This window comes from Gekko japonicus, unplaced genomic scaffold (assembly GCF_001447785.1).
Source record: "Gekko japonicus isolate JY-2015 unplaced genomic scaffold, Gekko_japonicus_V1.1 scaffold2921, whole genome shotgun sequence".
In the NCBI taxonomy this organism is placed as follows: Eukaryota; Metazoa; Chordata; class Lepidosauria; order Squamata; family Gekkonidae; genus Gekko; species Gekko japonicus.
This window is the reverse complement of record NW_015167624.1, coordinates 16,877-40,792: the sequence shown is the minus strand read 5'-3', so window position 1 is coordinate 40,792 and position 23,916 is coordinate 16,877. Positions and strand designations below refer to the sequence as shown.

The window sequence follows — 23,916 nt, the reverse complement described above, 5'->3', positions numbered from 1 at the left end:
GTGGGTGAGCTAACCGAATAATTCCATCTCTACCTGGCCCTGGATGAGGTGAACATCAGTCATTGGAGCAGACCGAATAATTCCATCTCTACCTGGCCCTGGATGAGGGGAACATCAGTCATTGGAGCAGATGAGGCTGAACAGTTATAAAAATGCCATCTGATATTATGTTGAACATCTAGAGCACTCTAGTCTTTGATTGTTATGAATGCTTTTGTATTGTGGGATTTATAAATGTCTTTAAAGTTGTTTTATATTGGCGTTTGCCACTTGTAAGCCGCCCTGAGCCCGCATTGTGGGGAGGGCGGGGTATAAATTGAATTAAATAAATAAAAAGAAGCACCTCCCCTTTTGGAGAATCAGGTCATGTTCGTGGCATGCACAGGGCGAGCCGGGGGGCGGGGAACGGGACACAGGACACGAAGGTCTTTCTTTGCAGAGGATGATACAAGGTTGGTAGCTAACAAGGACCCTGACCTGGGTGAGCCAGGCTGGCCGATTCCCATCAGATCTCGAAAGCTACGGAGGGTCGGCCGTGGTTGGGACTTGGGTGGGAGGCCACCCAGGAAACCGAGGGGCAGAGGCGGGCAGTAGCGAACCATCTCTGCTGATCGTTTGCCCTGAAAACCCCGTGAAGGGTTGCCTTACGTCAGCCGCGACTTGAGGGCATTTTCTGCCACCACCAACCGATGGAGTCTTGTGAGCAAAAACCCTGCTTTGCGAGCTGCTGGCATTAAAGTTGTGAGCGGGCGATTTGGCGGCTGCATAAATCAGTTTGCTCTGGAGCCCTCCTGCCTGAGGTTAGACAAAAAGGGCCCTGACCTGGATGAGCCAAGCTAGCCCGATCCCATCCCACGTGTGGTAAAAAGGTAAAGGTAAAGGTTTCCCTTGCTCGAAAGCCAGTCGAATCCGACTCTAGGGTTGCGGTGCTCATCTCCGTTTCAAAGCCGAAGAGCCAGCGCTGTCCGAAGACGTTTCCGTGGTCATGTGGCGGGCATGACTAAACACCAAGGCGCACGGAACGCTGTTACCTTCCCACCGAAGTGGTACCTATTTATCTACTTGCAATTTCTTGCTTTCGAACTGCTAGGTTGGCAGGAGCTGGAACTAGAGACGGGAGCTCACTCCGTCATTGGGCACACTCGGGTCTCGAACTGCTGAACTACCGACCTTCCACAGCCTGCAGTTCAGCGTCTTAACCACTTGAGCCACCATGTGTGGGCCGGGGGGCTAAAAAACTGTGAGCTAGCTCTCACTAGCTCACCTTAGAGAGAGCACTGCCACACGCTAACAAGGCTGGATGGTTATTATTCGCGGGGTGGCAGTGAAAGCTATGAGAAGTGGAAGGCTGGGAGAGTCCCTATATGCCGCAACCAGTAAGTACAGTTCAGTACTGCCGGGCGCTGTTCAAGAAGCATAGGATGGTCCCTCCCTTCCCCACAGTACTACTTAAACATTCCTTGGGGAAACCGGGGTCATTACTGCCACCTAGCCACAGTAATCCATGCAACGGTCACCTCGAGGCTAGACTACTGTAACTCGCTCTATGCAGGGCAACCCTTGAGACTGACCCGGACGTTGCAACTGGCCCAGAATGTAGCAGCTCGGGTTCTCACTGGAACCCCATTAACAGCACATATCCAACCCGTGCTTCGCCGGCTGCACTGGCTACAGGTTGAAAACTGGATCAGATTCAAGGTTTTGGCATTAACCTTTAATGCCCTAAACGGTCTGGGACCAACATACCCCCCAAAGAGCACTGCGCTCAGTAGAGGAAAATCTACTGAAACTGGATCAGATTCAAGGTTTTGGCATTAACCTTTAAGGCCCTAAACGGTCTGGGACCAACGTACCCCCCGAAGAGCACTGCGCTCAGCAGAGGAAAATCTACTGGTGATCCCTGGCCTGAAAAATATCCGGCGGTCCTCAACCAGACGCCAGGGCTTTCTCAGCCCCGGCTCAGCCCCGGTGGAGCTCTCTGCCAAATGGCATCCGGGCCCTGCAGGACCTAGATCAGTTCCACAAGGCCTACCGTTGAGGACGGCAATGGCTTTCATTTAGCTTGGCCTTCCTTTTTTGGTGTAGTGATTAAATGCGCAGACCCTAATCTGGGAGAACCGGGTTCGATTCCCCACTCCTCCACTTGCACCTGCCGGATGACCTTGGGCAAGCCATAGTTTCTGTCAGAGCTGTCCTTGAAAGAGCAGTCCTCGAAAGAGCTCTTTCAGCCCCGCCTACCTCACAAGTCATCTGTGGTGGGGAGGGGATGGAAAAGGAGTTTGTAAGCCGCTCTGAGACTCCGAGTGAAGGGCAGGGTATAAATCCCATCTCTTCTTCTCTCCCCCCCGGGGCAAGAAATCTGATTCAGACACCATCTGGAATGGTCACTGTAACTGTTTCATTGTTTCTAACTTGTGTTAAATGCTTATGATTGTACCCCCTTCGAGTATTTTACACTGCCCTGAGCCCCAAGTAGGGGGGAGGGTGGTTTAGAAATCGAATTTATAAAATCAATAGGAAGGGAAGCCCATTCTGGGCGGTGCCTGGCACAAACGGCTGCTCGTTCCTGGAGTGCGATTTAGAGGTCTGGGAGATTCCCACCCTCTCGGAGGGGTGGTTCTGTCCACAGCCAGCTGACTATTCCTCCCCCCCTCTCCTTCCTCCCCAGTGCCCAAGGTTCAGTTTGCCAACGACGACAAGCACCTCCTCGCCTGCTGCTCTCTGGACGGCACCATTTCTGTATGCCAGCTGGTGCCCACCCCTCCGGTGGTGCTGCGGGTGCTGAAGGGACACAGCCGCGGCGTCTCCGACTTTGCCTGGTCGCTCTCCAATGACATTATCGTTTCCACTTCGCTCGACGCCACGATGCGCATCTGGGCCACCGAGGACGGCAAGTGCATCCGGGAGATACCGGATCCGGACGCGTCGGAGCTGCTCTGTTGCACGTTCCAGCCGATGAACAACAACCTCACAGTGGTGAGTAAAGAGAAGAGCCTCGGCTGGAGGTGATGATCGTTTTCTACCAGCGGGCGATGAACAAAAATATATTGGGCCTTTGTGATTTGGAGGCTTTCTCTGGCTTAACATCAGCACCTTAGAATCCGGATTGGAACAGCTAACTTCAAGTCCAGGAGCACTTTAGAGACCCAACAAGAGCCAGTTTGGTGTAATGATTAAGAGTGGCGGATTCTAATCTGGGAGAACTGGGCTTGGTTCCCCACTCCTTCACATTCAGCCAGCTGGTTGACCCTTGGGTCAGTCACAGTTCTCCCAGAGCTGTTCTCTCAGAGCTTTTCTCTCAGTCCCACTGATCTCACAGGGGGGGTCTGTTGTGGGGAGAGGAAGGGAAGCCGTTCTGAGATGAGGCTTCGAGTGAAGGGTGGGGTATAAATCCAACTCTTCTTCTTCTTTCAAGAGTCAAGGCTCTCTTCCTCAGATAAAGATCAGGTATTTGACTGTGGCAAAATGGGACTGCTCTGGCCTGGTGGCCCCATTCCACCCTGCCCTCCCAGGTGTTTCTCCACACCTGGAGGGGCTTTTCTTCCACTGTCAGGGCAGTCCACCACCACTACCTGACCTCTGTATGGAATTGCTCACGGGGAGGGTCAGGAATCCCAGCTTTCCTTCCAAGTTCTGAGGCCCTGCCTCTGTGTCTCCTGCTGCCCGGCACCTGGTCACCACGGGGACAGTTTACAGCCTTGCGTGCCCCTAGAGTAATGGCCACTTGCCGACTGCCTGGCTTCCCCCTTCCTGGTGCTTCTTTTAAAACAGCATGTCTAAGACAATGAAGGTCTATGTGGTACAGAGGACCACTCCCAGCATCCAGCGTTATGAAGTATTTATTAAAAAGATGTTTACAACCGTACTTTTAGCACAGCACCAAACTGAGCAAGGGATAAAAAATAGGTAAAGCGCAAATACACTCTGTCCCTCTCTCTATACATGCCCAATCAGTTGTTAAGATACAGGTCAGCCTCTTTAGCTTAGGAGTTCTAGGTCTCTGCAAAGTTACCATTACCTTGCAGCTTGCTCCAGCTCTTGAGGCAAGCACATGGGCAGTGCCCGCCCGCCCAGAGGAGAGATCTGTGTGCACTCAGAGATGCAGCACCCAAGGAAGAGAGAGCCTCCTTCCTGGGGCAAGGAGTTTTTATCCTATCCCACTGACCAGGTCGTGTGGGGTCAAACAGGCGTTTCCTGGAAACTCCTTCCTAAAGACTGCCTAGATTTTATCCCTCCAAAACTCTGTTCCCTACTAGGAGGAAGGGGGAGATCTTGCCCCGCCCATTATCTCTTCTGATAGATCTGTTAGCATTTTAACGAAGGTGCGCCGAGGTACGCCTGGAAAGCAATTGCACAGACTCCCCCCTCCCCCGCCTGTTCTCTGCCCAGAGGAAAAAAATCCTGTTAAAACGCAAAAGGGGAGGTTTTACTCCTCTCAAACCCCCCTCCCCCGGGAAAATCATATTTCTTCACACCGACAAAGGAAGCTTCAACTCCCAAAACATTTATTCCCCCAAGATCTTGTTGGACTATAAGGTGCTTCTGGGCTTAGATCTGGCTGTTCTTCTGCCGCAGACCCGCGTGGCTCCCCTCTGAAAGGATCCAGGCCAATTGGTCTAGCCGCTCGGTTTTTGCAGGTGTGGGAAGGGAGGCGAGAAGGAAGCGCGTCACCTATGGAAGCCCTTCCCCCTTCCGGGTGTTCCAGCTCCCCAGTGAAGGGGCAGAAATGAGACCGGAAGGGCATGTGTTTTTTTCCGTTCTCCGTCCCCTGCTTTATGCGGCAGTATGAGACGGAGATCTTTCTCTCGCCCACAAGGTGGGGAACGGAAAGCACAACCTCCACGTGGTGAACATCTCCACGGGGAAGAAGGTGAAAGGAGGCTCCAGCAAGCTCACGGGCCGGGTCCTTTCCCTCTCCTTCGACTCCCCCGGACGGATCCTCTGGGCGGGAGACGACAGGGGCAGCATATTTTCTTTCATCTTCGACATGGCGACAGGTAAGTCTTGAGTGGGCCCTGCGGCAGGGGGGGGAAGGGCACTCGGCAGGGGTGAGGAGGTCGAGCGAGGCCCCGTTTGGCCACACGGTCGCAGCTCTCTGCTTCTCTTTCCCCCCCTCCCCAAAGGAAAACTGACCAAGGCCAAGCGCCTGGTGGTGAACGAGGGCAGCTCTATCACCAGCATCTCGGCCCGCTCCTGGATCAGCCGAGAGGCACGGGACCCTTCCCTCCTCATCAACGCTTGCATTAACAAGCTGCTGCTGTATAGGTGAGAGTCCTGACGAGGCGCCGCTCTGCCGGCAGTGACGCTTAAGTCTCATTATTGTCTACGCGGACAGCGCTGAAAAGCCCCCTGGTCTTAGCGGGTGGGATACGTGATGACCAGCCACAGGTTCTGTTCGCCATCCGATTCTGCTGCTTTCCCCCCCTCGACAGGGTAGTGGACAACGAAGGGACACTCCAGCTTAAGAGGAGCTTCCAGATACAGCAGAGCTCCCACCCGGTCCGCAGCATCTTCTGCCCGCTGATGTCCTTCCGGCAAGGAGCTTGTGTTGGTACGATCAAAGGGTTGGAACACTTTCCCTATGAGGAAAGGTTAGGGCGCTTAGGGCTCTTTAGCTTGGAGAAACGACAGCTGAGGGGTGACATGATTGAGGTTTATAAGATTATGCATGGGAAAGAGCAGGTAGAGAAAGAGGTACCTTTCTCCCTTTCTCACAATACAAGAATTCATGGGCACTCCGTGAAACTGCTGAGCGGTCGGGTTAGAACAGATAAAAGGAAGTACTTCTTCACCCAAAGAGTGATTAACACATGGAATTCACTGCCACAGGAGGTGGTGGCTGCTACAAGCATGGAATGGCTTCAAAAGGGAATTAGATAAGCATATGGAGCAGAGGTCCATCAGGGGCTATTAGCCACAAGGTATAGATAGGGGCTCTGGGGCAAGGGATGCTCTGTCATCTTGGTGCTTGGGGGGGGGGGCCAACAGTGGGAGGGCTTCTAATGTCCTGGCCCCACTGGTGGACCTCCTGATGGCACCTGGTATTTCTGGCCACTGTGTGACACAGAGTGTTGGACGGGATGGGCCTTTGGCCTGATCCAACATTGGCGTCTCTTATGTTCTTATGATACCAGTGGGCCTAACCTTTCATCACAGAGGGGGTGGAGGGCAGTTGCTTTAGATCCTGGGATCTGGGGAGTTGCTGTGGCTCAGGGGTAGACCATCTGCTTGGCATGCGGAAGGTTGCCAGGTTCAGTCCCCAGCGTCTCCAGTAAGAAGAGATTGGGTTTGTACCCCACCCTTCACTTGGAGTCTCAGAGCAGCTTACAGTCTCCTTTCCCTTCCCCTCCCCTCCCCACAACAGACACCCTGTGAGGGAGGTGGGGCTGAGAGAGCTCCTTCAAGGACTGCTCTTGAGAGAACAGCTCTGAGAGAACTGCGACTGACCCAAGGTCACGCCAGCAATTGTGTGTGGAGGAGTGGGGGAATCAAACCCGGTTCTCCAGATTAGAGTCTGCGCTCCTAACCACGACACCAAACTGGCTCTCTTACACCAAACTGCCTCAAGGAATCAGGTTGTAGAAGTGATGAGAAGGACCTCGGCCTGAGGCCCTGGAGAGCCGCTGCCAGTCTGAGTAGACCATGCTGGCTCTGATGGACCGAGGGGTCTGATTCAGTATCCGGCCGCTTCATCTGTTCGTGGGATTCCCTGTGGTTTGCCAAGCCCGTCTACCGCTTCTCCTTTCCAAACGGCAGCCGGGACTAATGGTAAAGGGTAGAAAAGGCACTCTCCCCTGTTGTGAGGGGCCTGTGGTTATAGAGACCCCGACCTGGATGGTACCAGGCTGCATCTCATCAGATCTCAGAAGCTAAGTAGGGTCAGCCCCGATGGGTACTTGCACGGGAGACCACTGAGGAAGCCCAAGGTTGCTACACAGGGGCAGGCAATGGCAAACTACTTTGTCTGTCTGTTGCCTACGGGGTGACCTCAAGTCGGATGCAACTTGATGGCACTTTCCCCCATTATAGCTACAGAGAGAGCCTCTCTAATAACTCCCCCCCTTTTCTTTTTAGTGACCGGCAGCGAAGACATGTGCGTCTACTTCTTCGACGTGGAGCGTGCTACCAAGGCCATCGTGAACAAGCTGCAGGGTCACAGCGCCGCTGTGCTGGACGTCAGCTTTAACTGTGACGAGAGCCTGCTGGCCTCCAGCGATGCAAAAGGGATGGTCATCGTATGGAGGAGAGAACAGAAATAGCAAACCCGTTCCTCCCCTCCTCCAGCAGGTGGAGATGAGTACACGTACTGGATGGGTTGTGGAAGGAAGCGACAGAACGGCAGTCCGGAGCCCTGAAAAGGAACAGACGGGCCTGGCTTTCTTCTTCCTCTCGCTGGTTAATTTTGCACCCCCTGCACATAGGAAAAACACTGAGCCTATTGCTGCACTGAAATAGCAGTCATTGCTTCCCTGCTTTTCAGTTAGCGGAGCTTTGTACAGGCGGAAGGGGAATCAAAAGACTACATGCCACGTCCTTCCTTTCGTGCACGGTTTCCTTTCATCAGTGACTTTTCCTGGATGTTCTCTCCTTTTGACGGCAGCTACAACTGTCAGCGCTGTCTGCTGAAAAGGGGTTGGTAGACCTCTGGCTGTTAGTTGACAAGAGAGGATCTGGAACCACGGGACTTCCGACTTGTGCGGGTGGGGTCTGATGGTCACCGTTCTACGTACAGCCTGCTCTGTGAAACAGCTTTGGTTACCCAGTTCCTTCCAGAAAAGCCAGGTCCTGTCACAAGCAACACGAAAGCACCAGTCTCCGTATTATACTGAGGACCAATTTTCTTGCCTCCATCAGGTTCCAGACTGAGCTGTCGTCTCAGGATTAGCTGGCAAGATCTACGTTTCGGGGCTTGCAGACATCTGAAGTTCTAACTCCCGACTTAGCATGAGAAAATCCCAGTTCCTTGACTCTTTTTCCACCATGTCTCTTGGCGGCAAACTTCCAGTGATTGAATGTCTTCCCCCTTACTGAAAGGAGAAGGTTAACACCAGGCCTAAGCTAGTGCTACGAAGAAGCAAGTCCTGACAGTTTGGAATGCTGCTGCTGTTGCTGGGGGTTGCGGAGTTCACCCAAGCTGCGGCTGGGATACCCTTGGCAGCTGTATGGAAGGACAGACGCTCCTGGCAGCCTGGGTCTAAACACGGACGAAGCCGAGTTTATTAAGCTGCTGTGGAAGCTGTATGAGGAAAACATAGTCGTGTGCCGTATGGCATGTATAGCATTGTAATAAGGGGTCGGGGGCAAGTTGTAATGAAACGTCTCTGTATTGTGGGTGTGGTAGTGTCTTCCCTACCGTTTTGTTTTTCTCTAGCGTGAACCAGGGGAAAAGGATCTAAGTTTCAGTAAGCACTGCAGCACTGGGAAAGGTGACTTGTTCCGGTTTTTCAGAGAGGCGTCCAGATGCTTAAAATCTAATTAAATAAGGGATATTTCTAAACTCCCTTTTAAGTGCGAGATCAGCAGAGAGACCAATATCAGTTGAAGTACAAGCTAGATACATCTTTAGGGTTTAAAGCAAGGTGCAAAGCCTCTTGCAAGGCTGAGAGCTGTGATGTTACAGGTAAGAGAATTATGACAACGTACTAATGGCGGTGAACTGATGTTTGTAACTGATGTTTGTAACAAGCCATGTAATCGTTCCAGCTCCAGGAAATTATTTGCAGGGGCGAGGGCACGAATAATGGAGATCAAACTGTAAAGGGACAGTTCAAAATAGCATAGGAATCCTAAAACTAATTTCCCACAGTCTCATTTATGCAGATGAGACGGCTGCGTTTCTAATGAATTGCAAAGGGCAGTTTACCTGAATCCTAATTTTTAAAAATAAATTGATGTCAATTTGACCAATGATAAGGGGTATTTCCTCCCCCCCCCCAAGAAGGCTATGAGCCTATTCTTGCTGTGGCATGTTCTATCACTGCAAAACATTAAGCGCATAAGTGGATTGTGTACTACCTGTAGGAGTCTACAGTTTTGGTACTCTGAGATCTTGAGCGACTAGCACTCAAAAAACCTGGTACCAGGGCCAGTTCCGGTTCACAGAAGCAGGGAAGAAGTTGACCAAAATGAGATAGACATGCAGGACGAGTTCTAAAGAACATGGACCTGGTCACGACAGGCCACTGATGGTGGACTGCTTGTGCCGCTGGCATGAAGTTTGGCTGCTGCTTTTTTTCCTTGGACGGCTCCCTCTCGTTAGGATAAATTCTCAACAGAAGATGTCACCTAGCGAATCTCTGCCCGTTGACCACAGCAGCTCCACGTTACTCACTCTAAGCAGCTAGCTACGTCAGCAGTCACCGGTGTGGTGCTTTTCGGCGCCATGGGACCCACCAACACCTTTCCTGGTACCCTCCAAGTGCTTTTGGAAAGTGGGCAGGGGTAGGTGAGGCTTTTGCACAGGAGGGCTTCTGATTGGCTGTGCAAATTAAAAGACATCGTGTTAAACAGAGCTTCTGTCTGAAATTTTGAAGAGGTACTATTAGTGTTTAGAATCATAGAGTTGGAAGGGACCTCCAGGGTCATCTAGTCCAGCCCCCGGCACAATGCAGGAAGTTCACAAACACCCCCCCACACACACCCCAATTAACCACTCTTCCACGCCCAGAAGATGACAAAAATCCTCCAGGATCCCCAGCCAAACTGGTCTGGAGAAAAATGGCTTCCTGACCCCAGAGTGGCGATCGACATTTCCCTAAGCGTGTAAGAAAAGGCCATGAGAACTAAGCACTGAGGCAACCCTTCCTGCCCTCCCTCTCACGATATGCCTAAATTCACAGAATCCGCATTGCTGTCAGATGGACATCTAGCCTCTGCTTGGAAACCTCCAAAGGAGAGCCCACTACCTCCCAAGGAAGCCTGTTCCACCGAGGAACCGCTCTAACTGTCAGGAAGTTCTTCCTACCGTTTAGCCGAAAACTCTTTATATTTCAGCCTGTTGGTTCTGGTTATATATAACCTTGCTCTCTGACATTCTGTGGTTGGCACTGCCTCCTCCAGCAGCCACTGTGTGATTGTGCCCACTGCCCTGTGTCAGAATTCCAAAGGGGCCCGCAGGCTTGAAAAGCTTGGGGACTCCTGAGCTAGATTCCCCTCATATGAAAGCCACAATTTGCACTTGCTTATAACCAGTGGAAAATATAGATGGCATAGAAGAACTTCTGTTTAACCTTCAGCATTGAAAATGAGCAGCACTGTGAAGAGTAGTTCTGCGTCTTGCAGTGCAGAAGGGACAGCCATGTTAAGCCCTTCCGGGAACGTCTTCTCCTCAGTGGCCACTAACTATTTTTTTCTAATTCAACACCATTAAAACCTAGTATCTCCTGCCAACCAAGGTCGAAAGCAAGAAATTGCAAGTAGATAAATAGGGACCACTTCGGTGGGAAGGCGTTCCGTGCGCCTTGGTGTTTAGTCACGCCGGCCACATGACCACGGAAACGTCTTCGGACAGCGCTGGCTCTTCGGCTTTGAAACGGAGATGAGCACCGCAACCCTAGAGTCGGATTCGACTGGCTTTCAGGCAAGGGAACCTTTACCTTTTAAAACCTAGTATAGGAGCAGCTCGTTCTCCATTAGCTCTCTACTTACAGGAGCTACAACCCAGAGATGTCCCATCATTATTCACCTACATCCTGAAATGTGGGAATATCTTTTCATTAGTTCTTCAGGGCAGAGAAGGAAAGAAAGCCTAACTTAAGGTAGGGCCCCTGGTAGAGTATGTACTTGGCATGCACAAGGTCCCAGGTTAAATCCCTGGCATCTCTGTCTAAGAGGATCAGGTGGAAGATGATGAGAAAGACCTCTGCATGAGTACCTGAAGAGCCACTGCCAGTCTGACTAACCTTGAGGGTCCAATGGTCTTATTCACTACTAGGGAGCTTCATGTGGAGGAGGAAGAGGAGGAGATTGGATTTATACCCCGCACTTCACTTGGAGTCTCAGAGCGGCTTACAAACTCCTTTCCCTTCCCCTCCCCACAACAGACACCCTGTGAGGTGGGTGGGGCTGAGAGAGCTCTTGACAGAAACTGCTCTTTCAGGAACAGCTGTGCCAGAGCTTGTGACTGACCCAAGGTCACATCAGCAGGTGCAAGTGGAGGAGTGGGGGAATCAAACCCGGTTCTCCCAGATTAGAGTCCGCACACTTAACCACTACACCAAACTGGCTCTCTATATGTGTTCTATAAGTCGAACAGAAATGCAACGCCCTCTGTAACACCCACCCCTTTTTCCCAGTAATCAGAGGCCAGTAAAATATGCAGCAAGGATGTGAAAGCTCTGAGTCCCGGGTACGATTTCCTCAAATGTTAGCCAGCCTCCACTTCGCCTTCCTCTTGCTAGGTTTGAAACTGCTTCCAGTTCCCGTTCTCCATACACAATCATACGTCAAACCATCCGAGTTTTGTTTTTTGGTGTTTTTTTTAAAAGAAACGATACAAAGTGTTAATTTGCAAACAGAATGAAGAATCCAACAGAATAGAGAAACCAACGATCTAATTAAGTCCATCAACCAACGGTCAGAAGCTTTGCTGCAGCTCCCAAAACACAGCTGCCTCTAGCTGCCAGATTCTTTGCCCTGCACTCCCACAAATGCGCTTTTAAAAAAAATGTCCCTTTAGGGGGGTAAAAATACATTAGTTAAGAGAGGTGACGATGGCTTGTCTGTTTGCATAGGACAACTCTGAGATAGGCAATAAGTGCGACTTCAAGTACAAATTATCTTGGAAACTGCGCTATGCTGAAAGGAGTTTCTGTGAATGAACAGAGATGGACAGCAGTTGTATGTAGCACACTGAGGTAATGCAGAGCTTGCGCCCTGCCAAATCCATTAAAAACCAAGTGGCGGGGGGGGGGCGGTTTTCCATCTCTCTGTAAGGCAACCAGTAAGCGCTTGCCCTTTAGAAAGCCAGACCTTCTATCTCTTTAGTAAACCGCAACCAAGAAATTAGCCAGTGTTCTCTGCCCCACGGCACCTGCAATCAAGCCTTCCTAATAATAAACTGATGTGGAGAAGACACCCCTGGCAGATTTACGATCCATCCTAGGCTGTTGTCCTTGTAGCCAGCATCTCAGCAGCAAGTCCAACAAGTCAATTTAATCACCTGCGTATTGAAAAGTCCCTCGCATACCATTAGAATACTCCTGCTTGGCAATGAGAAGCCGTTAAGTGGAGGCAGGGCAGCACAACAGATGCGGGTCACTGCCCGCTGATGTCGTTCACAGTCCCGCTCATCCGTTTTCTTAAGCAGGTACGGTCATTCTTAGATGGCCATTTTGCAGCAGCTGCCAGTTCATCTCTTTGCCTTCCAGTTCAAGCGTGGCCAGACGTCTCCCAAGCAAAACTGCCAAGAAACTAGAAGAGGTATTTTCGGCAGGACTCCATGCCACACTTACACTCAATGCGCATCCGCTTCTTTGGGGAGCCAGTCAGGCCTCCCATGAGACCAAAATTAGTGTCCATCCGTGTGCTCTCTGCATTTACCGGGTCCACTGTGCAGGAGGGGGGGGGGATGAGAGAAGGGGCAGACAGGTGTGGAATCAATACTGGAGCCAGAAACACTTATTTTGTACCATACCTGCCATCATACACAGCAGCATAGTGTAGTGAATAGAGTGTCGGACTACGATCCGGGAAACCCGGGTTCAAATCCCCACTCCACTATGGAAGCTTGCCGTGTGACCGTGGGCCGCTGGCACACTCTTGGCCTAACCTGTCTCACTGGGTTGTTTGAGAATAAAATGGGGGAAAGGAGAATGATGTAAGCCACCCTGAGTCCCACTGGGGAGAAAAGTGGGGCATAGATTGAGCAAGTAAATAAATGAAAATAAATATTACAGCTCCCAGCAGATGGTCCCTGATAGCACAGTTATTTATTCGCCCCAACAGACTGTGCTCTAGCAATGCCCTGCTTCCTTTAACAGTGACCTGTCATAATGAGGAAGAAGAGTTAGATAGGCATATGGAGCAGAGGTCCATCAGTGGCTATTAGCCACAAGGTATAGATAGGGGCTCTGGGGCAAGTGATGCTCTCTCTTCTTGGTGCTTGGGGGGGGGGTCAACAGTGGGAGGGCTTCTAATGTCCTGGCCCCACTGGTGGACCTCCTGAAGGCACCTGGTATTTCTGGCCACTGTGTGACACAGAGTGTTGGACTAGATGGGCCTTTGGCCTGATCCAACATTGGCGTCTCTTATGTTCTTATGTTCTTAAGAGTTGGTTTTTATATCCTGCTTTTCTCTGCCCTAAGGAGTCTTGAAGCGATTTATGTCCGCCTCTCCCTTCTGAGAATGTTCAGAGAAAATGATAACTGGCCCATGGTCACTCAACAGGCTTCACATGAAGGAGTGGGCAATCAAACCTGGTTCTCCAGATTAGAGCCTGCCACTCTTAACCACGCTGGGTCTCACATGAATGCTTTCTAATTACCCGGCACTTACATAGAAGATGCCACAGTTAAGTTACAAATACAGTGTTTCAACGCAGACAAAATCTAACTTTTAAAAAATAGTTCAACAGGACCCTCGTGTCCTAACCCTTGCAACCCAAACTGCATTGCACAAACTGTGACAGGCCCCAAGGCCCTTCCAAATTTCTGCAGTTTACCTTGCATGTTGTAGTCAAAGGTGAGTTCCTCCCCAATACGGATCGAGCGAGTGGCGAAGAAGGCAATGCGCGGCAGCCGCTCGTCCAAGTTTTCAATGAAGACGTTGTACACCTGGAGGTTGGGGTTACACTGGAAAGCAGATAACAACGGAGAGGAGAACTCAAATCAAATCCTGAATTAAGATGGTATGTTAATCTGGATCGGCCAGGCTAGCCCGATCTTATCAGATCTTGGAAGCTAATCAGGGTCGGCCGTGGTTAGTACTCGGGTGGGAGACTGCCAAGGAAGTCCAGGATTGCCACGCAGAGGCAGGCGATGGCAAACCACCTCTTGCCTAGAAAACACTGTGGGGGTCGCCCTAAGTTGGCTGCAGTCTGACAGTTTTTTTCCACCAATACCATGTTAAGGAAATGCGCCCCCCCCCCCCATTGTGACCCTCTCTACTCACACTGTGATTGACAAAATGCGAAATGTTGCCATAGTAGGCAGCATCCACCGTATATACGTCCTCTACATAGTCCAGGTCAAACAGGTAAGTGGCACCCTGCCGGTCATAGATCTGGCCCCGTCGCTCTGCCTCTTCTGATGTGATGATCTGGGAGAGAAGGACAGTGAACACAGGATGCAAAAGGGACGTTTCTGTTTCCTTAGCACACTTCTGCGAACGACACTTTCAGTTCCCTATATTTCCGTAACCATTTCTTCTACTGATCCTCTGCCTGCCTCTGTGCTTTGTATAGCCATAGACACATATCCTAATATTTTAGTTCTCTCTTCAGCAAGCCCTGACCTGGAGACCAAGCCCTACAAGGAGAAGCTGAGGGACTTGGGAATGTTCAGTCTGCAGAAGAGGACATTGAGGGGGGACATGATCAGTGTTCCCTCTAGTCTGCGGAGTCTTGTGAGCAAAAATTCTACTTCGTGAGCTACTAGCATTAAAGTTGTGAGCAAGTGATTTGGCTCCTGCATGAATCAGTTTGCTCTGGAGCTGTCCTTCCTGAGCTAAGACAAAAATGCATGAGCCGGAGGCTAAAAAACTGTGAGCTAGCTCACACTAACTCAGCTTAGAGGGAACACTGGACATGATTGCTAAGTATTTGAAAGGCTGAAGAAGAAGAGATTGGATTTATACCCCGCCCTTCACAACCCAAAGGTGTCTCAGAGTGGCTTACAAACTCCTTTCCCTTCCCCTCCCCACAACAGACACCCTGTGAGGTAGGTGGGGCTGAGAGAGCTCTGATGGAAACTGCTCTTTTTCAAGAACAGCTCTCATCAGAGCTACGGCTCGCCCAAGGTCACCCAGCAGGCGCAAGTGGAGGAGTGGGGAATCAGACCCGGTTCTCCCAGATTAGAGTCCGTGCACTTAACCACCACTCCAAACTGGCTCACACAGAGGAGGGCAGAGAGCTGTTCCTGTTGACAGCAAAGAGTAGCACTCATAATAAAGGGTCTAAATTACAGGCAGAAAGGTACCAAGCTGGATATTATAGGGGAAAAATTACAATAAGAGTAATTCAGCAGTGGAACTGGCTGCCTATGGAGATGGTGACCTTGTCCTCACTGGCAGCTTTCAAGCAGAGGATGGACAAACACTTGCCATGGATGGCCTGTGCGGCCCCGTCCAACTCTATGATTCTATGATAGCCCAGGCTAGCTTTGTCCCATCAGACTTTTGCAGCTAAGCCGGGTCGGCTCTGATTAGTGCTTGGATAGGAGACCACCAAGGAAATCCAGGATTTTCCTATGCAGAGGCAGGCAATGGCAAACCACCTCTGAACATCTCTTGCCTTGAAAACCCTATGGGATTGCCACCGGTCGGCTCTGACTTGATGGCAGAAAAAAAAATATCTTCAACAAGCATCTCCATTAACATTCAAATGCTCTGATTAAGTTCATGTGGCAGATTAAGAGTTCTCTATTTACAAACCTAAAGCTATTCTCACCATAGTAGAGAAGTTGCCAAGTGATTCCTTAAATTTCCAAGAAACTTTGAAGTTGTCCCTACAGTGACTTATGGCAGAGTACATCTTCTTTTATGAGATTTTTACCCCCCCACTCAAGGGTCTTTGGGCTGAAGACGTTCAGTGGATGGTTCAAAAGTATCTCACTATTGATGTGAACCTTTCGCTGTGTGAAGCAAGTTCTGTTCTAACAAGCATTAGGTGGAATTTTCCCCATTATTGCCTCTTTATTGATGGTGGTATGTACTAGACGTTTTATAAAGCAGCTATCTGCAAACATAATAGAAGATTATCTTAATTCTGATAGTGCTCAGTGATCTCTTACTCTAAGATACAGTGACTTCTGGACTGAGCAGCAGCAGTTTATGATGGAAAGGGGGGAGATAAAATTGAGATTTTAAGGAAACAGAAGTATTTGTGGGAGCATTATATGCATCGTTCAGCGTGCTGACAAGAAAAATTCATCCAGTATCTTTTCCTTTCTTCCTGGAGCTTCCTGGCTAATGGCCCCACCTGAGTTAGCAAGAAGGCCAAACACTTCTCTCTGTTTACACTGGCCCTGGAATTCGAAGGACTGGCTGCAATTATTTAGATAAAATGAAGAATGGGAACAGCCAATGTACACACATTGTTAACAGGGAAGCTCCCACTCCGTCAGTGCATTCCTTCATTAACCACATAACAAAGTCGTCAGGGGACTCTGTCACGTGCTTAGTCCTCGCAGCCCTGCCTGTCTATCCTATCATCTTCCCAATATCCCTCTGGTCTCTGATAAAGTGGTCTTCTCAGCTGGCATTTCATGAACACTGTCTCTGATGGGACTCCAACCATGGACTAGACCAGGGTCCCCCAGTGTGGCACCTGTGGTGGGTACATGCAAGCATTTCCGTGTGCTTCAAGAAAGTAGATGGGTATAAGTACAACCACTGACTAGATACATTCACAGAACTAAAGGGGCTTTTCACCTGGATCTTTCCATTCAGTCCCTGGAGAAGGATCCAGAACCCTGTGAACAGGATCTTCCCTTTCCACCATTAGTCATATTTCTGTGTGTGTACACACACACAACCTTGGGCCTCATCTGTGTATTTATATTCCCCATCCCCTTTCCTTTGTTGTATATGTTCTTGGCTCCACCTCTGGTGGCAGCCATTTTATAGTGGTGCTCACTGCCCTACCTCAACATTCCAAACGTGCCTAGAGGTCCAAGAAGATTGAGAGCCCTGGATTAGACTATTTGCTATGCTCACACTAACTGAAGTTCCTATGTTTTTACTGTGCAGAGGCATTATGGCTTCCCTCCCAGGTGAACCCAGTTTCCATTTCATTCTTCTCGTATCCTGGGCCACCACCTGTAAACCTCTTTTGCCTCCTGCCTGCCCGTCGTACCTCTCCTACGTATTCCATGACAAAGCTGTTCTTGCGGATCTTCTCCAGCGTGCGCACACCCCAGCCACGCCCGTTATCTGTCCGGAAAATGCAGAGGTCATAACGAATGCCTTTCTGCACCACACGGTTGGGGCAGTCGCTCCCACAGCTGCAGCGGGAATTGCACTCATAGATGGGCATGCCGGCCTTGATCTTCACTTGGCCCAGCTCGTTATAGGCGAATTTATGGTGCGAAACCCCTGGGCAACAACCCCCCACTGCTTCCAGCAGACAGTCTCGGCATTCGCAGCCCACAGCCACCTGGTTGAGAATGATGCCATCCCCAACCTTGTACTCGTTGATGTAGACAAAGTCCCGGGGAGGCCCGTCCAAGTCCACTTCGTTCTCTACCATGATGCGTCCCTTGTGATTGCGTTTGGCGTTGAGCTCGTACTCCCACTGCTGCAGGGCTTGCCGTTGCTTGGCCTTCTGCACCAGATAGTTGGTGATGCCTGGGTCAAGCAAACGCAAGTTCTTTCTCATCTTGTCTCCACGCCGGATCAATGCCTGCTCTAGGTCCCGGTGGAACTGCTTGAGGATACTGATGCAGCGCAAGTTCTTACGAGGCTCCCAGGTGTTTTCCATTTCAGAGTAGCCCCGCCACTTCACAAGGTAGTATTCTTCATCCTGCGCAAAAGGTAACCATGCCCAGTGTTAGCTTGAAACATGACATTCTTTTCCCAGTGCTGAAAACAGTCCGCAGAAAGGAAGGTCTCTCGGTAATCTCCACTGAAACCCCAAGGCAAGGAGAGAACCCAAGAATCCAGAGTGGAATTTAGCAGCCCTAAACCTGTTTACATCAGGTCTTACATAACACCCCTTCCCCACAATTCCATTTCTGTGGCAACCTTAGATTTCCACCCACAAGAGGGAGACTTGCTCTGCATTTCAGTACTGCCTGGCCAATAATAATGAGATGGGTGAAGGGAGAGGAAGAAGAGAAAGCCCAAAATAATGCCGAGACTCTGTACAGAAGCAGCCAACTGAGAACTAGGAAGAAGGATGCCCGGTCACATAACGCAAAAGCTGCAGGAAGCCAGCAAAACTCACCCGGACTTTCATGTAGTCACACAGATATTCCACTTCAAAATCATACAGGTTTTTCCTGGTGATGCCCAGGGACGGGCAGCATACTTTATCCAAGCGACACAAATCCTGGAGCTGGGACCAACTGGATTTGCAACAAACAGAGCAGGCTAGAGGGGATGAGAATGGGGAGAAGGAGCAGATATGAACATGTAGAATAAGCACTGTTTTGCCTTTGAAAAGATGGTTTCTCTGGCTAGTCCTTATCAGGCTTCTAACCTAGGGGGCCTGTGGTAGAATGGGCCTGCTCCAGCCTGCAAGCCCTGTTCCACCCTGCCCTCCAAGGTTTTCCCAACACTCGGAAAGGCTTTTCTCTCTCTCTGATAACCCGCCACTGCCACCTGACCTCTGTAGGAACTGTCCGCTGGGAGGGTCAGGACTCCCAGCATACCTTCCAAGTTCTGAGGCCTTGCCCCTGTGTCTCCCACTTGCCAGTGTCTGGTCACCACAGGGACAGTTTATTGCCTTGTGCGCCCGCCCCTAGAGGAATAACCACTTGCCAACTGCCTGTCTTCCTCCTCCTGGTGCTCCTTTTAAAATAGTGTGTCCAAGATGATGGAGGTCTATGTGGTACAGAGAACCACTCCCAGCATCCAAAGTTACAAAGTATTTATTAAAAAGAAAATGTTCACAGGCATACTTTTAGCACAGCACCAGATTGAGCAAGGGATTCAAAAGAAATGGGTAAGATGCAATTCCTCTGTCCCTCTCTCTATACATGCCCTATCAGGCTCCTTAGCTTAGAATGCTCTAATCTCTACAGGTTTTCCCTTACCTTGCAGCTTCCTTCAGCTGCCCAGGCCAGCACATGGTAACAGCGGCCTCCTCCAAGCCTCAGTTAAGCGTTCTGTCTGCTTCAATGGAATCAGCACCCAAGAGACCTCCCTCCTTGCTCCCAGGACTTTTATCATCTCTCTTTTCATACCCACTGACCAAGTCAGGCTGGATCAAAGAAGCTTTTCCTAAGGTCTCCAGAAGTTTCTTCTTGAAGTCCTAGTCTTTAATGCCTCCAAATCTCTGTTCCCTGCTTGGGGGGGGGGGGGAGACTGGACCATCCTACTGTCTTTAGCTGAACCAATTAGCATTTCTTAAGAGGTTGCTGAGTCACAGCTAGAAAGCCACTGAACTGACTTCCCCCTTCCTGCCTGTTCTCTGCAGGTTAGACCTATACCCAACGAATGCATTTCTTTACAGGGACATTAGGGGAAAAGAAACCTAGGATGTTGTGCCAGAGGCACTTTTCTAAGGTTGGCTGCAGGGGATAGCACATAAAACATTTCTAGCAAGCCATCTTAGGCCCCGTTCACACGGAGAAGTTGCCACGCTGAAGACACGGATGATAGGCAGATTTTCCGGGCACGATCACACCGCAACATCTGGGAAGCGTAGTGCACCCGTGGCTAACCCGTGGCTTGTTGCTGAAGATGCGGAGTAAAAAACCACCACATACGATGTACTAGTTTCCGGAAAACGCGGGGCAAGGGCGGGCGTCTGATTGCGTTTCCACTGAAAACCCGTGGCGTCTGGCGCCCGCCCATGTCCCGTTGCAAACCGGACGTGTTTTTTTAAAGTCTCCACAGGATGCACACAAACGACCATGCATATGTGCAAACTTCGGTGAGACAAAAAAAAAAATCCCGTTTGCCACGGAAGCGGCGCGGCGCAATTGCCGGTGTGAACGCGCCGTGCCACACTGCAGACTAGCCGTGTGATCGGCACCTAACAGCCTAACCATGGAACCTCGACAGGACGTCTGATCGGGCTGCCGCACATTACTTTGTTCCGGGGCAAACAGCCACGCTTCCCCCCCGCATTTTCCAGCCCGTGTGACTGGGGCCTTAGAAGACCTCTGTTACACACCCAGATTTGTTTTCAGATATCAGTTCCATACCAGCCTTCCACTTATTCCAGCCATAAGCTTTCCACCATAGCACCTCACTTATCTGCAGCTCCTGTTTGCTTTTGTCCTCTTTCACATACACATGCACTTGGAAGCTATGAATCCCTCGATGAGTCGATAGCCAGCCCAGTTTTATAGACCACTCACACATACAAATGAGAAAGGAGAAAAGTTGGCTCTTATACTCCACTTTTCTCTACCCTAAAGAGCCTCAAAGCTTCTTATAACCACCTTCCCTTCCTCTCCCCATAACAGGCACCTTGTGAGGCAGGTGGGGCTGAAAGAGTTCTGAGAGAAGGGCGACTGGCCCAAGGTCACCCAGCAGGCTTCATGTGGAGGAGCAGTAGAGAATCAACCTTACACTATGCTGGCTCTTGTGAAGCGAGAACTCTAAAAACCAAGCTAAAAGTAGCACAGGACTTGTGCTCATACAATTCTGACTCCGGTTAAGGCTCTCAGCTGGCTCACCCCAGAACCCCAAGATAGGCATAAACCCAATATTTACTATCTAGCACATCTGTATCCCTACTTTTTATTTATTTAAAGCATTTATTAGCCACCTTTCTACCTTACCGAACTCAAGTCAGCTTACAATACAAAGCAATAACCATAAAGCCCCCAAAAAATAACCATAAAAGTCCTTTTCCACCAAGAAGCTCAGAGTTGCATACGTGACTCTCTAGTTTTATCCGCACAACAGCTCAGTGAGGCGGGTTAGACTGAGAGTGCGTGTGACTGGTCCGGAGCTACCAAGTCAGCTTCATGGCAATGACGGTGTTTGAACCCAGGTCTTTCAAACACACTGGTACTAAATGCTAACGGACTGGCACACAGGTTAGGAGGAGACGGCAGTAGCTGCTTATCACTGGCAATTCAAGCACCGTACACCACCCAGATTGTGTGACCGATTTTACATCCCAAGCAAAGAGTCATCAGTTCTTCCAACTTGTTCAAATGCTAAGAAATAGCACTGTTTCCTCCATTTGCAAACCCACAAGAAAAAAGAGGAAGAAGTCGACAAAAACCCACACCCAAAGAATCCTCTTTCCTAAGAAAAGTTTAAATACTTCAGGTCAGCATTCATACAAAAAACTGGTGTGATTAAGAGACGCTAAGTGGAGACTCTTTATTTACTTCATTCATTTCCCTCCTTTCTCCCGCAAAACGGCATACATTGTTTATTTATTTGTTTGATTTGTATCCCGCCCTCCCTGCCAGGCAGGCTCAGGGCGGCTTACAGAGTATACATAAATATATTAAAACAGCGAGATACGTTAAAACAATAATAAAGTTAAAACCACAACATGTGCATATAGGTGCCAGCAAATATAGTACAAATAAATGATGGCAGCGTTACCTCAGCATCTCCTCTCCTCCACTGTATCCTCACAACAACCCTGTTAGGCAGGTAAGGCTGAGGGGGTATGTGACTGACCAAAGATTAGCCAGCAAGCTTCCATGACAGAGTGAAGATTCAAACCTTGGTCTCCCAAATATGATACTATATCCACTCTGCTACACCACACAATTCACATATACCCCACTATACTACCCCATGTAAGAGGTGTGGTAACAAATTACACACAGAAGGCTTTTAACAGCTGGATTTAAAATCAGAACAAACTACAAATGGGGAAGTGGAAAATTACAAGATCCCCTTTTCGTGTTGTCCATCCTATTGATTATTTTCCTCCTAGAACTCTTCCGTGGGGACAACTGCAAAACGTCACCATTCTAACAGTTAGAAACCTTCTTCCAGCCTGAGGCTGCAGTCCCACGCACAGCTAGCTAGCATAAGCCTGCTTGAACAAAGTGTGATTTACCTCTGAGTAAGGATGCACAGGAACAGGATTGCAAGTTTGTTAGTGGCTGATTTATAGTAATTAGTCAGACCCAGTAACCTAAGTATTTCTTCTCACTTTTCAGAAAATGACGTCCACCAAAAGGATCTCCAGCTTCCAAACCTGCTTTATGAATTTGATATTCTGCAGCTCAGGTGAATTAATCCAATACATACCAACAATTCAAACAGACATGAAGCTTAGCAAAGTCTCTGGAAACTGTTTTTTTTAATTGCCTTTCACCCGCAGAAAATTTATTCCTTTAGAGCGCATAATACTGACAGTACTAGGTGCAAGGTTAGTGTGAGGGTTCAAGGAAAGGGTGGAGACGAAGGGACAGGGATGATTATCTTTTATGATTAGCATAGTCATCTGCTCAAGCTCTTAGGATGCAGGAGGTTATAAATCAGATGCAACATAAGATCAGAGGAGTCCTGCTGGATCTGACCAGTGGTCCATCCAATCCTGTCTCACACTGTGGCCAACCACTTCCCCTGGAAAGCCAACAATAAGGCATAGAGGCTGAGGCCTTCCCCTGATGCTGCCTCCTGGCATTGGGATTCAGAGGTTGAGTGCCTCTGAACTTGGAAGTTCCCTTCAGTCACCATGACTAGTAGCCACTGACAGACCCCAAAGACCAACAAAAACATAAGAGTCATAGTTAAAGAAAGCCAATTAGCGCTTTACAAAAAGTGGACTGAAGATATTCTAAACTAGATGAGCCATCTCCCTTAGTGCTGAAGGATCTTCCCCCAAACCCCAGTATTCCTAAACAGATTAGCATTAGTGGTTAAAAAAAAGTTAGTGTCAAATCTAAATTAAGTTTGAGAGAACCTATCTCTGCATTAGTTTCAGAGGGTAGCCATGTTGTTCTGCATTAGAAGAACTAGATCTGAGTCCCGTAGCACCTTAGAGACCAACAAGATTTTGGGATATGAGCTTTCAAGAGTCAAAACTCCCTTTGTCAGGTACCTGAAAAAGGGAGCTTTGACTTTAGAAAGCTTTTACCTCCAAAATCTTGTTGCTCTCTAAAGGTGCTACTGGACTTGGATCAAACTCAGCATGACAGAGTTTAAGTCCAGTGGAACGTTTAAGACCAGGAAAATTTTATTCTGGGTATAAGAATCTGTGTGCATGCACACTTCTTCTGACGCCTGTATCTGAAGAAGTGTGCATGCATATGAAATCTTATACCCAGAACAAGACTTTGTTGCTCTTAAAGGCGCCACTGGACTCCAGCTTTCATCTGCTGCTTCAGACCAACACGGCTACCCACCTGAATCTAACAGAAGAAGTGTGCGTGCACAGGAAAGCTTATCCCCAGAATTAAACTTTGTTGGTCTCAAAGGTGCCGCAGGACTCAAACTTTGTTCTTCTGCTTCAGACCAACACGGCTACCCACCTGAATCTATCCGAAAAAGTGTGCGTGCACACGAAAGCTTATCCCCAGAACTAAACTTTGTTGGTCTTAAAGCTGCCACTGGACTCGGCTCCGTCTTGTCAAAAGTCAGTCTGGTGAAGATTGTCTCCGCAAAGGGAAGACGTTGTGAGGGAAACGTGGAGAGCAGCGCGCGCGCGGGGGGGGGAGTAGTATTAAATGGGACCCGGCTGGTACAAGGGCGCTTATGGAGGCCGTGTGGTGTAGTGGTTAGTGCTAAGACCAGCACCGTGGAGAGCCGGGTTCAGATACCGTGCTCTCGCCCTAACGGGGTGACCTTGGACCATCACTCCTTGGACCATCGGGCGGCCTCAGAGGGGAACACGCGGGAGCGGCTGAGGGCAAGAGTAGCGTCCCCGAAGGACTCGGCGGCGGCGTTTATTTCGCGCGGAGGTTTCATTTCGAGGGAGAGATCCGGCCTCGCCTGGCGGCTTCTGTGCCGGACTCTTGGTTCCCACCGCCCCCACGTCCCTCCTTTCCCGCCTTCGGGGCGAGAGAGGCGGCGGCGGCGGCCCCGCCAACGCGCCGCCACAGGATCGGGCTTCCTCGCGCGCGCGCGCGCCGGCTCCCTTAACGGTCGCGGCTGCCGCTGCCACCCCCC

The 23,916-nt window shown here is 49.8% G+C and overlaps 2 protein-coding genes across 2 annotated transcripts in view; one reads left to right on the top strand and one right to left on the bottom strand.

Annotated features, from left to right (window-relative positions):
• Positions 1 to 9,474, top strand: part of WDR13 (WD repeat domain 13) — a 22,791-nt gene extending 13,317 nt beyond the window's left edge. Inside the window, exons 5-9 of the mRNA XM_015414039.1 lie at positions 2,669 to 2,976; positions 4,817 to 4,997; positions 5,124 to 5,265; positions 5,433 to 5,551; positions 7,075 to 9,474. Coding sequence (XP_015269525.1) covers positions 2,669 to 2,976; positions 4,817 to 4,997; positions 5,124 to 5,265; positions 5,433 to 5,551; positions 7,075 to 7,259 — 935 coding nt within the window. The 3' untranslated portion in view covers positions 7,260 to 9,474. The remainder of the gene's footprint in view (positions 1 to 2,668; positions 2,977 to 4,816; positions 4,998 to 5,123; positions 5,266 to 5,432; positions 5,552 to 7,074) is intronic.
• A 2,790-nt stretch (positions 9,475 to 12,264) lies between these two features.
• Positions 12,265 to 23,916, bottom strand: part of SUV39H1 (suppressor of variegation 3-9 homolog 1) — an 11,782-nt gene continuing 130 nt past the window's right edge. The window contains exons 2-6 of the mRNA XM_015414041.1: positions 18,101 to 18,246; positions 17,012 to 17,677; positions 14,110 to 14,256; positions 13,661 to 13,790; positions 12,265 to 12,548 (exon numbers count right to left, since the gene is read on the bottom strand). Coding sequence (XP_015269527.1) covers positions 12,412 to 12,548; positions 13,661 to 13,790; positions 14,110 to 14,256; positions 17,012 to 17,677; positions 18,101 to 18,246 — 1,226 coding nt within the window. The 3' untranslated portion in view covers positions 12,265 to 12,411. The remainder of the gene's footprint in view (positions 12,549 to 13,660; positions 13,791 to 14,109; positions 14,257 to 17,011; positions 17,678 to 18,100; positions 18,247 to 23,916) is intronic.